The sequence below is a fragment of the Sprattus sprattus genome, assembly GCF_963457725.1.
Source record: "Sprattus sprattus genome assembly, chromosome: 7".
Classification (NCBI taxonomy): Eukaryota; Metazoa; Chordata; class Actinopteri; order Clupeiformes; family Clupeidae; genus Sprattus; species Sprattus sprattus.
The window spans coordinates 24,432,090-24,449,589 of NC_137926.1; the positions used below are offsets into that span (position 1 = coordinate 24,432,090).

General features: G+C 43.7%; 1 protein-coding gene across 1 annotated transcript in view; it reads right to left on the reverse strand.

The window, feature by feature from the left end:
* The window catches only part of LOC308367773 (voltage-dependent calcium channel subunit alpha-2/delta-1), a gene marked incomplete at both ends in the record, with an annotated part of 111,249 nt that overhangs the window by 15,995 nt on the left and 77,754 nt on the right, over window positions 1-17,500 (reverse strand). The window contains 8 exons of the mRNA XM_080841763.1: window positions 229-291; window positions 1,128-1,209; window positions 2,333-2,430; window positions 3,691-3,751; window positions 8,532-8,608; window positions 8,842-8,903; window positions 9,822-9,893; window positions 10,946-11,017. Of these exons, the coding sequence (XP_080697889.1) occupies window positions 229-291; window positions 1,128-1,209; window positions 2,333-2,430; window positions 3,691-3,751; window positions 8,532-8,608; window positions 8,842-8,903; window positions 9,822-9,893; window positions 10,946-11,017 (587 nt within the window). The remainder of the gene's footprint in view (window positions 1-228; window positions 292-1,127; window positions 1,210-2,332; window positions 2,431-3,690; window positions 3,752-8,531; window positions 8,609-8,841; window positions 8,904-9,821; window positions 9,894-10,945; window positions 11,018-17,500) is intronic.

Genomic DNA, 17,500 nt, shown 5'->3' on the forward strand with positions numbered 1-17,500 from the left:
TCTGTTTTTCCTGAGAAATAAAAAACAGAAAACACACAGTTTATCACCAGACTCTGACAGCGGATGTGTCTGGATCCTTCTCCCCCACTGTTTTACGTGAGTGTAATGTGTTGTATACACACTCTCACACGCTGCTCTTACAGACATATAGAATCAAACAGAGCACTGGAGGGGGTAGAAAGGGAGAGGATACATAACAGAAAGAATACGTGAAATACAGCGTTTTACCTCTTTGGGTAGACTCGAGTGATCCCGCCATCTGTAGCCACAAACTGGGCCAAGACGCCATCCCTGCAAACGACATAATCAAATATGAGCGGCCATTGCTGTTTCACACGATACACACTGGATTAGGTCCTTTAATAGCTTTTAATGCTCCAACAGCAGATCTGCACAAACATATAATGTCAAACAGATATGTAAGGGGTGAACACATGTACACACATGTACACACATGTACACACACACATGCAGAGGCAAACAGATTAAAAACTGAGAAAGAGAGAGAGAGAGAGAAAAACGGGGTCACAGTCCGGAAGAGGGGAAGAGAGAGGATGAGAGCTGATCAGTTTTCCATTCTCTCAGCGTAGGCAGAGATGCTGCTTGGCTGGTGTCTGGCTATGGAGCCCTACTCCCTCTCGGCTTCCTGCGGGGCCCCAGCCAGCACTCCACACTCTGCACGCTCCACACGATGCACACTGTTTCAACTCAGCAGTGTTTAAAGTGGACACCAGAAGGGTTGGGGGCACTGGGACTTACGATGCTGATTTATGATGGAAAAAAATGGAATAAGACTACTGAGTATCAGGGTACTTTCTATGTGAGTGTGTCTGTGTGTGTGTGCAAATAACTTGCTTGTAGTATGTCACACAAATAGTGTGTATAGTGTATCACAGAGTGTATCACAACCAACCCGTCTCTTCTGACCAACACAGGATCCTCAAACAACATGTAGCCTTTTTTAAAGTCAATGGATTTAACTGAAATTAAGGATATAAACTAGGAAGTAAAAGTGTTTGATTCTAAGTGCCTTGTAATGGTGTGTCTATATGTGTGTGTGTTTGTGTGTGTGTGTGTGTGTGTGTGTGTGTGTGTGTGTGTGTGTGTGTGTGTAGAGCACAACTTACACGCTTTGTTCTTTCCACAATTTAACAAGTTCTGCCGTAAGCCCAGCATCTAGAAGCAGCCTGTTCACCAAACTTACATTACCTACAGGCAGAGAGGGAAAGAGAGGGACACAGACACATTTGTATTCAAGGTATATGATTTCTGATTCTTATTAAAACAGCAGAGCTCTAAGCGGTCTACCAAATGACTAAGCAAGATATTTGAGTCTGGGTATTAGGAGATTGAATTGCCTGTCAGCAGAATACGTCCAAAAACATGAGTCTGCATTTCGGATCCAGGAATTTTATCAAAGCACAGAACTATAATTGTCTGTATCCCTGCCCCATGTCTTTCATTTGACAACAACCACTTTTGAAATCCAGCACAAAGCAAGTCAAAAGGTTTAACAGCTTGTTTATCAACCTATTCAGTTAAACAGAGACAAACAGTGACTATGCGTCAGTTAAGTGAATGCAATGCAATGGAAATGAATTGCAATCCTTAATGGGACAACATTAAGAGTATGCGCCAGTTGAGCAACTAAGAGCTGCTTGCTGTAATGCATTAACATAATCAGATCTTGTAGCAGAAGGGAGAGATAACTAGAGAGGAGAAGAGGGTCAGTGAAAAACATGGACTGAGCAAGAGAGAGCGCGACAGAGAGGCGGAGCGATGCCAGATAGTGGGGTTCATACCGGGCAGCCTGCCACCTGACCCCGACTGATGTCATCCCCGATCAGACTAATTAGAGTCTGATTAATGCTGGCGGACAACCTTCAGAAGAGAGGCGTGACCCGCGCTGGCATCGGCCGAGCGGGAAGCGTTCTGACTCATCCTCCCTCCCCCCTCCCTCTCTCTCTCTCTCTCTCTTTCTCTCTTTCTCGGGCAGTCTTAGTCCCGACCGTCTGATCTATATCAGTACCACATCACCTCATCATCTCACTGCATCGATCGGGCCATTCAATACAGACGTCAATACACAAAAATTTGCTGAGATAGACCACAGCCTCAGAGATAGCTCTGATGTAATGTGGAAAGAGATAGCGCTTTAGTGGTCACAGAGACAGAAGCATTCTGACTCTGACCTTAAGCGCCGTTATCACCAGCGCTATTTATTGGTGTTACGATCATTTTCATCACTCGAACCATAATCAATGATGATGATGATGATGATGATGAAGATCGTGATGATGAAGATCACCATCAGGAATACTGTTGAACTCACACATTGGGTCGCTTGGGGTGTTCCTGTCGATGTACTCGTTGAAGTCCAGCAGGAACTTGGTGTTGTTGTCTCGGAGCTTCAGGTCCTTACAGTATTGCCTGTGGGCCAGAAGGGAAACAAAGCGTCCCGGCAGAGGTCAGGGCAGACATTATGGCTCAGAGAGTTAAACACAACTTAATTCAATTTCGAAACACAAGTGTTTACTCTCTGGATAGGAACCTTGTACTGCATTGTGTGTAATGATATACGTAAAACACACCCACACACCCACACACACAAGAAAAAGAGGAGTAAAAGGAAACTATAGTTATATGAAAATATAGTTTCAGATAATCCGATAATGTTCAAACGTATGTTGAAGTGTGAACCGTTAAGGGAACATAAATCCAGTCCATTCCCAAAATCACAGGCGTTTAATTTTACAAATAGCTCCAATTCACAGGAGTATAAAGTATCAGGAGTACAAGGAGGAAGACACTTGCAATGATAATGCGCATGTATGTAATGGATTTGAGAAACTTCAGAACTTAAATGCACTGTTTGGCAAGCAAAGGCCATTTGTAGAGTGAGGACTAATGTTACGTGTAAGAGGTTTTACCTATAGGTGCTTTGGTGCCAGGCCAGAAAACCACACAGCTCTATGACAAGTCAGTCATCTAATCCCTTCACAGAGCTCCCCAAATCTCTCAGAAATGACTCTTATCTTATTCTAACAGTCGTCTGAGTGTGTGTGTGTGTGTGTGTGTGTGTGTGTGTGTGTGTGTGTGTGTGTGTGTGTGTGTGTGTGTGTGTGTGTGTGTGTGTGTGTGTGTGTGTGTGTGTGTGTGTGTGTGTGTGTGTGTGTGTGTGTGTATGTGTGTGTGTGTGTGTGTGTGTGTGGTTGTGTGTGTGTATAGAATATAAAGAAGGAGAGAAAGCAGAGGGGGGTTCAAACGTGTGAATTTACAGGCCTGCTCTCAGCAGCGGGGTCTGGAGACCAGATTCATAAATCTGTCACTGCAAATCCCCTGAGACAGGTCTGTGGTATATCCCATCACCTAGCAATTGCAAGACTCTGTGTGTGCCTGTGTGTGCATGAGTGAGTGTGTGTGCCTGTGTGTGCATGAGTGAGTGTGTGTGAGTGTGTCTTTATGTGCGTATCTGCGTGTTTTTGAAACAGCCTTTGAGGTTTTTTTTTAGATTGTGCACGTATGCATGTGTGTTTGTGTGTGTGTGTGTTTCGTGTGTGTGGGTGTGTGTGTGTGTGTGTGTGTGTGTGTGTGTGTGTGTGTGTGTGTGTGTGTGTGTGTGTGTGTGTGTGTGTGTGTTTGTACAAGGCTGACAGAGTGAAAGGTAATTGCAAGGATGAAAAAAGTCACCTGGGTGCTATGAAGGTATAGCCATTTTCTTCAAAATTCTCCACCTGCAATGTTTCTAAAACTGAAACAGAAAGATGAGCTTTCATTACAACCCGCGCAGCAAGGACACACAGCAAGAGGTGAGAGGGAATGCAGCGATGAGTGCTGGACAGCCCCTTTAACAGATGGAAACTGAACGCTAGACTCCCACACAAAACACATGTACAAATGTAATTGCATGCTCAACAGAAAAAAATGTAAAATGACCAAACTGAAAAGCACAGAAACTCAAATATTCTCATATTCAATAGTGTCTCTCTCTCTCTCTCTCTCTCCCACACACACACACACACACACACACACACACAAACTCAGACTGACATACATACAACAGCAAATGAGGTGATATGACCTAGAAGTGAGGGATGAAAGAGACATGCAAGAAAATGAACAAAAAAGAACAAAGGAGGAAAACAGAGGGTGAGGCGGAAAAAGAATGCTGTACTTGCCCTTGTTCCCTGCAGGGAAGAAATGTACATTAGAAAGGGAGAGAAAGAGAAAGAGAGTAGGAAAAAGAGAGAAATAAATGGGGATTAAGGTTACTGTGCAGTAGTTAGGCAATTTCACAAGATCTTTTTTTTTTGCCTCTTTGAGAAGAAGAGCGTGTGTGCCCATGCTCCTGGGGATTAGACCATCCAGGTGTTCCCAACAAACATCTGGATGAAAAGAACCCCCAGGGAGTCCATGCAGGTGCAGAGCGCTCATTAGACATGATGGAAAAAATGATGCGGCTTGCAGCATGATGCACTGTTTGGGATGGGATTCAAATCTAATCTAAGGACCCCAGGGCTGTCAAGGCACACGGCGCTTTAAACAAAACAGATAGACTCAAAGGTGCTTTAAAGAAATCCAGACCAAATTAACTACAATGAAAAACAAAACAAACGCCACTCTTCACATGACGGCAAATCATGCACAGTATGCACAAGTCTAGTTGATATATTAGGCAGTGAGGCTGGGGACATCAAGCCAGAGCTAAAATGAGAAACCAATACGAGAGACCCTCAGCATTTATGACCTAACCAGAGCTGAACAAGACCTTATTGCTGCCGCCTAAGCGTAGATATGGCCTTATGAGGCCCCAACACACACACACACACACACACACACACACACACACACACACACACACACACACACACACACACACACAACAATCTGTTGTTAGTTATTAGATGCTCAGTAGTCTGTAATATAAGAGGTCAAGTGGAGCACATGCTTTGTCATTGCATGTCTTTGGTGAAGGTAGCTTGCCCCGGGATAGTTTTACAAGAAAATAGAGTCAAATTAAGGTCTGAAGTAGGTGGAAGGATGCATGTGTGTAGGTGCATATGGACATCAAAGGGGCTGATTCATATAGGAAAACAATAACAATCGACAAAAAGGCCTGAGGGAAAATGTTTAACTTGATTATTAAGTATGTGCGTGTTAAATACTGTCTTTATACAGCCTTTTTTACCATGTGACTGTTTGGGTGTCTGTCATCACTGTTCATTTGGCGCCTTAACCTAGAGTGGATCTTCGGATTTGGGTCTGGATACAATCTGCGGCACGTTTGCGGTGGTGTTCGTGGAGTGTGTGTGTGTGTGTGTGTGTGTGTGCGGTGTGGTGTGGCGCGGTGCATGGGTCGCCCCATGTTAATGCACGTCTGCTCTTTCCATTACCCCTCCTGTGCAGCTCCCAAGTGCCCCCCAGCCCTCCCCTCTATTGGCCGACTGGCCTGCCTGCGCTTTACGGGGGCTGCTTTGAACTCTGGCTTGGACCCAGACACCTGATCCCCAGCCAGGGGCTCCTGTGAGGCTGCTAAAGATGGTCCTGAGGAGGATCAGCCTGCCTTCAACCTTGATCCACACCACCACCCTCTCTCTCACACACACAGGCACACACGCACACACACACACACACACACACACACACACACACACACACACACACACGCACACACACACACACACACACACACACACACACACACACACACACACACACACACACACACACACACACACACACACACACACACACACACACACACACACACACACAGACCCACACACACACAGACCCACACACATCACCAACCCTGGCCTCTGATATGCCCTATGTATTTCTCTCTCCACTACCGCTTTCTAAAACCCTTTCACCATATCCAGTTCCAACATCCCTGCTCTGTAACACCACTCTGTGCCCAGCCTTTGATGTGCCGTTGAAGCGTGCCGGCGTTCTGCTCCTGAATGCCATCTTAAAAGCCGCTGAGTCACTGTTTTTAATGCCCTTATCGATGGGGCACTTTTATGAGAGCATTAATACCCGGTCTGGCTGGACCCTGGGCCGAGTATGAGTATGAGTCACACAGCGATGGCTCGGGCTGTCTGCAGGATGTCCACTCGACCATGATCAGCACCGACTCAGTGTCTGCTCAAACAGCAGTAGCCTGCCAAAGCATCACTCACACAAACACAAACACACACTGCAGACAAAACACGCCGCAGGCTCAGCTAATTATAGCAGCTTGACTAATGGACACGATTTTGCTTGGCGATAGCAAATAAAATGGCCAGGCAGAGTCTGTGAGGTGTGGCAATAAAAGCACTGGTGCCAGCGCAGTAATGAGCCAGCCTGAATTACACTGGGCGTACTCATCACAAGCTCATGCAGACAAGATCAAAACAAGATCATAACAGCTCCTGCGTTAGTGAAGATTCACATGCAAGCACCAAATAAAAAATATATAAAAAAGGACAGGATTCAGAAGGAACATAATGAAGATGAGGGAGAGAGTAAAAGTAAGAGGTGATGAATAGAATATACACAGAGTGAGAGAAAAATTGGAAACTGATGAAAATGGTTGTACAGATTTGGCAACACTTGCCCCAAAATGCTGCAGCAGAGGGAGAGACAGTCAGTAGGACACAAAGGCAGATAAATGAGAAAATTACAGATCGGTTAACACAGGTATTTTACTAAAGCACTATGCCTCTGGAGCAGTCTATGTGTGTCCACTAGGAGTGCATTAAGGTAATCATTCCTTAATAAATTATGGTGCTTGTCCTGACTGCAGACATTTCCTGAAAATGACCTCACAGGATTCATAAAAGGGGTCGTCGTGGTTACATATGCTAATAGAAAGGCATATAACTCACAATATTTTATGAATACATGTCTGATATATTATGCATGCTGACTTCATCCAGAGTGCTAGCCCACATTCATGCTGGGTTTAATATCAGTATTGGTGTGGAAGAGTATTGCATTTGAATATGCTTCAGGGAGACAGCCATACACATATCTAGCTGTTTTTCTAAAGCAGGTTGGTCCCAAGATGAAATAATAACTGCTAGCAAAGAAAAGCAAGTCTTTTTTATTAGAATGTTTCTCACATGGATAGTTGAATGAATATCAGTGCTTCTGCATTGTAGCAGGTTGTAGCACAGCTGCAAAGATCATTCCCCACAGTGTTTTTGTACACCAAATGTTGATTTTTGTTCTGTACATATTTATTAATAGATATTTCTACAGTTACAGCAAGCCTAGATTAGGGGTGCATTTCATTGTTCTCTGATGGTCCACTCTCGTTGTGAATAATCGCTTTAAACCCTCAGGGACATACGGCATAGTACAGGACCATGGGTTTCACATGACACCAGTTCCAATAAGGACTAGGATGAAGAACTCGGCCTGCGATTTGTGAAGTATTACAGTAGGCCTGAGTGAAACAGCATGCTTTAGCAGACTTGACTTATGCCATTTTGCTGTAACCGGGGGAGTGCGGCGGACAGTTTGGGAGGAGAATGAAGAGGCCCAGAGGACAGGGAGGCTCCACACACTCCGTGCCCGACACAGGCCTCTCGACCTGGGGGGAGAGGCAGGATCAAAGCCCTGGCCTTCGGAGCTGGGATGGGTGGAAGCCAGCTGGAATTGTGTTTAAAAGACAAATCTCTGCCCTGATCCTGAAGATTACAAACGCTCTCCTGGACATAATCTTTTGACACTTTATCATGGCTATGACTTCAGCAAGGTCTGCCTGAAACATCAGGCTTTTTTTTTTACACTATAAGCAACTGCTTGGAATGTGCGCATATTCATCCATGCATGTAAGACAGGCGGGCTGCAATGAACAGTCTTGCTGACTTTTTGCTATTACCTTAAACAGATGGCCTGAAATGTAAACCAATAATGTATGTTAATACGATTCCATTTTGCACACAGCCGAGGTTGGTGACAGATTATTTCACAGTGCTCATTGACTTGAGTCATGAACCTAAGAGGATTCCTGTCATTAAGTATCATGTCTCTCCTATGACTCAGGCAGAGGCAGCAGAACTAGGTAGGAGTTTCTGCCAGCGCGCCATACGCCGACAGTGATGAGATGGGAGAGACTGCTGCCTCTAACTGTATGAGCTTTAAAATTAATGGATATGAGGATAGATGACACCATATGGCATTGCAACCACTGGCAGATAAAATGTCCCCTGCAGGCCATGTGTCAGATTGTCTGACACACATGTACGCACACACACTCACACACAAACACTCACACACATCTTGCTGCCCCTCCACCCCCTTCTCATACACACACCAGTTTCTAATTGCCTCCTCAATTCCATGTCGCACAACAGCATGTACCAAGCTGAGTTCCTGTGGTGCACTGTGAGTTGATTTTAATCCAGAATTGACACCGGGCCTCTGTTCATAGTTAATGTTTATCACACTACTAACCGCATGTGCTTCGCTCTGTGTGTTCCAAACCACTACTGTTCATTCATTCCATCAGTGCTTATGTGCTGTGGGACTGTACTCACATTTGGCCTGCTGAATAGTGTCTCCCAGATTAGCTCGAAGGTAATGCCGACCGTACTCAGGCAAAACAAGGGCCAAGCTGAAAAGCAAAAAAATTGGTTATGTCACTGCAACATCAACAAATGCTGCTCAAAATACACACACAAAAAAAAACACAACACTGTCACACAACCTTGAACACACCTACACATGCACATATACGCACACAATGATATTAACACCATTGACAAAAAAGTAGTCTAGCCTAGTCAATCAGTGCATAGAAAAGTCCGGACTCAGTACTGATGCTGTTCAGTTGGACTAGGACCATACCTGTAGTCAGTGCCGTTCACTGGTGCCCAGGTGTATGTCCTCCCACCTCTGTCGATGTACCTCTGCCAGGGAACACACACATGCAGATAGTTAGTTAAGCTCATTTTGTACAGCCATGAAATCAAAGTCAAAAGCAGCTCTAGATTTTGTTTAGGAAGAAGCAGAGGTTATTTGCTTTCATAACAAACACAAAAAGAACGGAACGAAACTTGGTAAGAACACAGTATTCCTGAATCAAATATGAAACAGAGGTCTCCATATTGTTTGGTTGATGGACAAGACACCAGCCAATCACAGAGCATAGCCGGCTGTGGGAACTGATCCTTACTCCAGTGCAAGCAAGTTGCTGATTGTGATTTATTTCCATTCAAAAGAAAACTACCTCGGCCAGTCGTTCTTATGAGCTGATTTATGCAGCAGTGAAATACAGGTGCCTCTCTTTGTCCCCAAGCCTCCCTCTCAAGAGATCTGACACAAGTTAATCTTCAGGCTGCACACGGCCCATTGATGGACAGGTAGCTGTTTGGAGTTTGAGGTTTTGAGGGAGGGGGGGGGGGGGCTGGGGGTAGTTGGAGGGTTGGTCTGAGGTCTTTTGTTTGGTTGAGATAATCGCTCAAAGCTGTCCGAGTGGAGAGGGCTTTCATGTAAGCCCAGAGTACTCAGTGGGACAGCCAAGCTGTTTTGCGGCCATTATGGATAGAGGTTTCACAATGGGAGAAGGAAAAAAATGATCAAAAGCTCACTTGAACGCTGCAAACCTCAAAGGGCCCATTGTGTTTTTAAATTATGGGAATAAAATAATTCACGGTTTGGTTTGAAGGAAATGCGATGCATAAAATAAACGGCTCCGTATTTCAGACTGCTGAAGCAGGTTTGTTTAAGGATAATGTACGCCGTTTATTCTTTATGCGTTAAGCTAACCAAAGCGTATCAATCTCCAACATCCTTAAGCTGTGAGGGAACACCATTTCTAAACTCACCTCATCATATGACTTCACCAGTGTGTCTATGGTCATTGCTCCTGTCTCCCCATCAATCATCTGTTTCCTTATCTGTATCAATGATATATAGACAGATGGAACCATAGAGAGATATATAAACAGAGAGTGAGAGAGAGACAGAGATAGAGAGAGAGAGAAGGAGAGAGAGAGAGAAGGGGAGAGAGGCAGAGTGTGTAAGAGACAGAGACAGAGAGAAAAAGATGGTATGTTAGAGCACATATGATGTTTACTAGACATATCTGGCACACCTGGGTATACTGCTTGATAGGTACAGTTTGAGCAGCATGGCTGGTAGATCGCAAACAGGAGGCAAATGCTAAACTCTCCGTGATACCTCTCCATCTATACATTTCCACTTTTTTACCCCTGCTTTCCTTAAATCATCCCCTGCTCAATCAGAACCAGATCTCAGATGTGATGGGCTTCTCAGCCAGCGCTCTCAGAGAGACCCGATTCTCACCACTCTTTCCCAGAGCAGCAGTAATGTTTACTGCCTGTCCTAGATATACAATGTTATGTTCAGGGAGGAATTGTCTCCTTCTGGAACCTCGCTGCAGCCGGGCCAACCTGACTTACAGCTGTGGGGCTGGGAGATTGGCGCGGGCGGGGAGGGAGGGAGGGGGTCAGATTCTGCTGTTTTCATCCAGGAGCTGCAGAGCCAAGCAGCTCAGAGACGTTGGATGCAGGGTGTGAGGGTGGTTTCTAAGTAGGTACCCACTACCACTACTACTATTGCTACTACTGCTGCTGCTGCTACAGCTAGTGCTACTAGGACTACTACTACAGAAAACTGTTCAGTTGTCATTTTGTGTTTCACTAGTGTCCCCTCTCTTGGGGGTTCTGAATTCCTGTAATTCTCTTCTTTCTCTTTGCTTACTCCATGCATTTCTCTGTTTACTGCTGTGTCTCTGCTCTCCACAGCAAGACGCACAACTACCGTCAAAACAGACATGCACGCCCGCATGCACTCACGCAGGCACGCACGCATGCAGGCACACACACACACACACACCTCTCATGTCCAGCCTGCTCTCAAGTACAAAAATAATGATTTATGAGTAAATGTGTGCCTGCACGAGTGCATTTGTGTGTTGACGCATTACCTCCACTTTTTTGGCATTTTCTAGCTCGGCATCAAGAAAGTCCAAGGTGACCGGCTCCTGGAATTTGGGGTTCTGCAGGGAGACAAAGCATTCCTTAAAAGAGCTCTCTCGTGACATGTGCATGGTTTGACTATGTCATAGTTCATGTTTAAAACATCACTGCTTTTTAAAAACACTGTTTTGTGACTGATGACAGGTACTGTATATAAGGTTTGGACAGCAAAACTATGAAACATATTTGACACACTGGTCCCTTTAAAATGTGATACATCCTCAATATATTGGTAAGAATACGAGTTTTATTTTATGAGATGCAATATGGCCCAATAAATATATGTATGGAACTTGCATGTAATAGAGAGGAGAGTGTTCAGGAAAAGACATCATCAGGACATACAAAGTGCTTTCGTGGATGTATGTGGGTATACATGACTGAGTAAGGCGTAGAGTCAGTAAGGGTCTTTTTCTAGGAGATTTCAACACCTAAGAGAAGATTTTCCTCTGCAATTACATCAATGACGATCATAATTATAGATCATGGAGTTCTTGACTGATTTTGACGCTTGATTCAGCTCCGCTTTTTAGAGCATTATATTTACTGTATATGTATGAATGTATATATACTGTATACTTTTTATATATATACAACATATAAATATTTATATATATATATATATATACACACACACACAGTGAGCTTACATACAAAATCATCAATACTTTAGTTCTCCATTAACTTTTTCCTCTAAATGGTGGTGGAGCAATGAGCACAAACACGTCTAGAAACACATGTTACTTGTGTCATTGTCATTAATAACACATTCTTGACTGAAGGCAAGTACATGGTTGGGGAATTAATGTTCTATTTCCTGGAAAAATGTTGTTTTCTAGATCGCTTCTGATTCTTTAATTCCTGATGCCTTAGTCCAAATAAATATCCATATACTGTGAAGTGAAATGATTGTAGGGGTATTCATGACAGAGTTTGGCTTGGTCAGTGGAGTGAATGTCGACAAACATGTGGTCATATTCAAGAGATTTTACAGACTTGACACCCCGATGAGCTCATGCCGGTCAACATGTGACAGAGGAAAATCAAGTTGATGTCTTACATGTCATTTTAGAGAGAACACACACCACCAAAGATCACCATGCAGATAGAGAGACACACACAGTCGAGGATGAGGAGGGTGAGTGTGACGAAGAGCCAGTCCGTGGAAACAGAAAGAAGTGAGCAGAGAGAAGTGCACAAATCAGACAAATGATGACAAAAGAACAAATACAAATCACAGACTTTACTTGTGAGACACACAAAAAAAAATTGAAAGACAGAAAGAAAGCAGAAAGAAAAGAAAGACAACAAGAAAGAAAGAACACACATCAAACAGACAGCGACAAAAGTGAAAGGGAGAGAAGAAGGAACACAGACGGAGGGAGAGCTGGGTGAAAATGAGCCATGAGATTGCCATAAGGGATATGAAAGTGGCGCTCTGTTCTAGCCTAATGAGACACAGGCAGACGGACAGAGCCTTTCAAAGCACTGTGGTTGCCCTTTGCTCCACTCACAGTGGGGTATTTAAATAGCAGCTATGGGTATGATTGACATGTGTCTGCCGCTAAACCAATCAGCCCCCCACACCATTCCCTCGCAGTTGGAGGGATGAGGAGCGGCATATGAAAAATATCTCAATATTCATCTCCTCCACGTGGACTCGGAGGCTGTTTGAAAGTAATATCTCGCCCTGGAAAGAGTCCAGTACCCTGCACTGGAATGCATATATAAAGGTATGCAAAGGGCGTATACGGTTAGAGAAGCGTGCTCGATAAGGAGCTACGCCTATATGAACGCACTGTTGCTGCATCATTGGCTGGCTCAACTGTGCTTGGCTACCATGTGTTTCGTCTGTGGATGCTGTGACTAATTTAGCATAGGCACTCTTTTACATAACCTGTAAATGATTTACAGAAATTCTCAAACAGAGGTATTTGGTTTTTAAAAAAAGAAAAAGACAAAATAAAACAAAACGTTGCCTAAAGGAAACTGACTGGCGCTTTTCTGAGATCTGCGTTCTAGCCCAGCATGGGCAGCAGCAGTTGGAGTCATCTCAGGAGACACAATAACAGGCCCAAGAAGACAGTTCCTCGTGTCATCTCTAAACAGGAAATACCCAATTATATCTCATGCTCTTCACTTCCTTTCTGGCTTAAGCACTTTCCCCCTTACTGAAAAAAGTCTTGAAATGTCTAAACTCCAACACAATTTGAAATTCCATTCAAGGCTAAATCACTCACTGTTATAGATAATCAAAAATACTTTAAGTAAACAATAATGTCTCAGTGGAAGAAATACAGAAAAGACAATACTGCTGCATTGGATATATCCTGACAAATGGAGTTTGGGAGCAACAGTATTCATCCAAACGGCACAGTTAGACAGGGAGCACTCACTGACAGGCAGACTAAATGTACTATAGCTCAGGGCACTGTAGCATGTCTACCATCTATGGATGAGCGACCTACAGAGTATGCTCTACTTAGAGCGCACCGCAGGGCTCTGAGGACAGGGGGGGAAATGCAGGAAATACCACAGTTTCAGGATGGGTCGTCAGCAGAGCTCAGAGGCTCAGGCACGGGAGCTGCTATGGTCATGACCTCAGTCCGGAGCTTTTTTTCCTCTTCAGTGAGGGGGTAAGAACCACAGCGCAACACTAGCCGGGGTGTCAGGGGAGTGGTGTGAAGTTGGGGATTAACTATTGAATGAAATCTTCTCTGCTGTGATAGCCTGACCAGGAATATCCACAGTATGGATGCCAGTGTGGCCATCCCCCTACTGAGAGACAAGGCTACATTTTGGTGGAGATAGTATTGCACTGGAGACTTGCTGTTCATTTCAGTCAGTTGCCTCTGGTCCTGTGCTTTAAAGAACATGAAAAATCCAATGAGCCTCTGAAATTTGAGATGAATTCAAGTAACGGTAAGATGTGTTTAACTGTGTGGTCAGCACGACCTTTAACATAATTTCTAAATTCATAAATTATTTTTAGCACCTAAACGTGAGCCCATTCTGAAAGAGCACCTAATGCATTCCCATTAATAAACATGGAACCAGCACTACTCACACTAGCACTACACTCCACAGACTATAAGCACAGACAAACCTTCCTGTCAAAACACAGACGACATCTAACTGTCTATACACTACAAACACACTCACTTCAAAGTTCACACACACTGCTGACTATGTGTTGGTCCTCACCTCATGGAAGGTAATGGCATATTTGTTATTTAGCCTTATGTGACGATTACGGATCCTTTTCTGAGAACCAGCAGTGATGGAAAGAAATGAAACTCGTTTGTTTGTCAGCAAAACAAAACACGAAACAAACAAAAAGAGCTGCATTTCATGAAAACAAAACGAGGATGGAGGTGGAGCGGGGAGACATTACAAAACTGAGCTTCCAAAAAAGATTTATTAATAGGCAATATGTTTGTCATATCATATCATGTCATGCACACATTGTGTATATGTGTGTGTGTGCGAGCATGTAGGTGTGTGTGTGTGTGCATATGTGTGTGTGCTTGGATTTATGTGAGTGTATGTGTGAACAAAACACAAATTGTCACGTCATCGGTTGCGCAGAAACACTGAAGGCCTATTTGCTGATGGATGCACTGATACAATCATCACATCCTGGGCCCCATCTTTGAGCTGCAGTGAACAAATTCACCCATGTGTTTTTTTTTCTCTATAAACTACTTCACGCATATCTCACACACACTGTACACATACTGTACACATACTGTACACACACACACACACACACACACACACACACACACACACACACACACCACACACACACACACACACACACACACACACACACCACACACACACACACACACTGAAAGTCTGCTTTGAGAGAGAGAGAGAAAAAAGAAAACGATGAGGTTAAGTGCCTCGTCCAAGGCGGAGAGATTGAATCCATCCCTCTGTGTCTTACTCAATTAGGCCTGAGAAACTGTGACCATGTTGGAGTAGATCTGAACATCTGTCCTGGCCAGATCAAACCTTCGGATCTGATCAAGGCTGGCTGGGCACAGGGAAATAATTTCTACAAAACAAGGCCTGCGCAGCACATGGGCACAACGAGGCTGAGTAAAGCTGAGCAGAGCAGAGGCAGGCCAGGGGGGTGGCCCTGGTGCGTGGCTTTGGCTCCACAGCAGAGATGCTTACATGCCTCCCAATCAAACAGTACCACTGCACTGTGAAGCCTGAAGGTGAAATAAATTCCATTTGAAGACAATCACAATAACATTGGGACAGATAACATTTTAAATGTAATATAACATTCAAAATAATAGCTTTTATCCTTAAAATGCAGCCACTGAGTGGTAGTCTACTGACAGCTTTACTTATATTAGCCATAGATTTACCATATGTGTTTTTGACAGAGAACAGTATACGATGCAATTTCACGATAAAACGTGTCTACGGTTGTGATGTTTCATACATGTCAATTCAAACTCAAAACTCTTCAGTGACGTAGAAACAGGGACATTAACCAGATACTGACAAATAAAAAAATCAACGACATATATCACAAATTATTAGCTGGTATTTTGGCCCACAGCATGACCTTTCTGATGGGAAAGTTCCCTTTATTTGGGTAGCTATATGTTGCTCCCAGAAGGCACTGTTTTTATGAGTGTATTTAGTTAGCGCTCGGGGACAGACATAATCCCATTACCCCAAATGCCAGCCTGTCACAACACCAACATGTCATAGCACAGTTCTATCAACCAAGCCATGCCGCACCACCCGGGCAAAGGGTAAAGATTTTATGCATAGGCACCGCAGGAGATACCTAACCTGGGCCACATGTGAACGTGTCCTGATTGCTAGCAAGGCCAGAGTGTGACGTGACGGTGAGGGTGACGCTGCTGAGTAGCAGATTAGCACCAGTCTCTATAGTCAACCAGGCAACCAGCTGGCCGGCAAAGAGGAAGAGCTGGATACTGAACATCAAAACGTTAATAATATAAGACCAAATGCTAGGTTTTACACATTTAAAATATCCCATTAAAATTTCCAGTTCAGCAACGTGTCTTTAGTTGTAAATTTGTGTGACAAACTAAATCTCCTTCATTCAATCTGCATAATCTGGAGACACACGTGCTGGGCTACACAGTTTTCTTACTTTATTTACCTGCTATAAAACGGAATCAGCTGCTTTGATATCCATTAGATGAAATGGAGCTACATCTTAAATAGAGCAACATGTGAGCTCTTTTGTAGCTTTGAAATGTATCAGCTTTATATGGTGGCGGTGATGACTTTGGCTGGGTAAGCAGAGACAGTGGTTTAGAATCACATGTCTTTGACTCTGAGCATGAAATTGTACATGTGTTCAGTAAGTGCTCACTGGCTTGGTAAACAAATGTGTTTTCTGAAATACTAATGCAAAGCATTTCACTCCTTGTAGTCTGGAGTTGCATCCACACTCTTTTGATTTGACATCAAAGACATTTAAGAGTCGGACTCCCACAGTGAGAACCATGTTAGCTTTGGCATCTTAGTGTCACTGTTCATAGGATGATCCCTAGTATCCTGTGGACAGGCTGTTTGAAATGGAGACTAGCTGGGTTTGAACAAAACCTATTTTCCCCCACCTAGACTCAACAATAACTTTTGCCTTGATGCATTTGAATGTTTCATCCTTGTGCTACACTACCTTGTGAACATACAACCGTCCCTGTGCTAAGGGCACAGTGGTTGTTCAGAATACAGGATGGCATGGTTCAGAAAACTGTGTGGAATGGCGAGTTTCACACTGGACAGCAACCTCCGTATGGCTGATGCAACTTTTTTGATTTGTTTGAGTGTGAAGGTTTTGAGAGTGTGCTTTCCAGACAGTGGACCCTGAGGTTTGTTTTTGTAGATTTCACAGCAGCCGTCGTTCTACACAGGCCCTCAGTGTCATCACTCATGTAGACAAGTCTCCCAACTGAGATTATTGTTGCGAATCACATTAACACCAGGATACATGACAGACAGCTCCATGTGGGATGTGTTCAGCAGAGGCACCTCGCATTAGGATGGATCCAACCCGTGATTTCAGATATGAGATATATTCAGATATGAGATGTATTCAGGTATGGGATACATTCAGTTATGAGATATATTCTGATATTCTGATAAATTCAGATATCCAGATATATTTTCACATACTAGTTTCTAACGCACATTAATGCTGTGTTTAATGAAAAGGGAATAAAGACAAAAGAAAACAGGAGAAATCTAGTCATTTTCAGAAGTCTATTAAAATGGTAATTTGTTTGACAGAGCATTTCATTCTGTTTTTCTCTCTCTCTCTCTCTCTCTCTCTCTCTCTCTCTCTCTCTCTCAGTTTTGGATTTGCATCATACTCAGACCTTCATTTCCATTAAGCGAATATCATCATTAGCAGATAAAGCATTTTTTACGCAAGTTCCACATAGTTAGGCCAATAAAACAACTCATCAGCAACACAAATTTTCAAAGCATGTGACTAA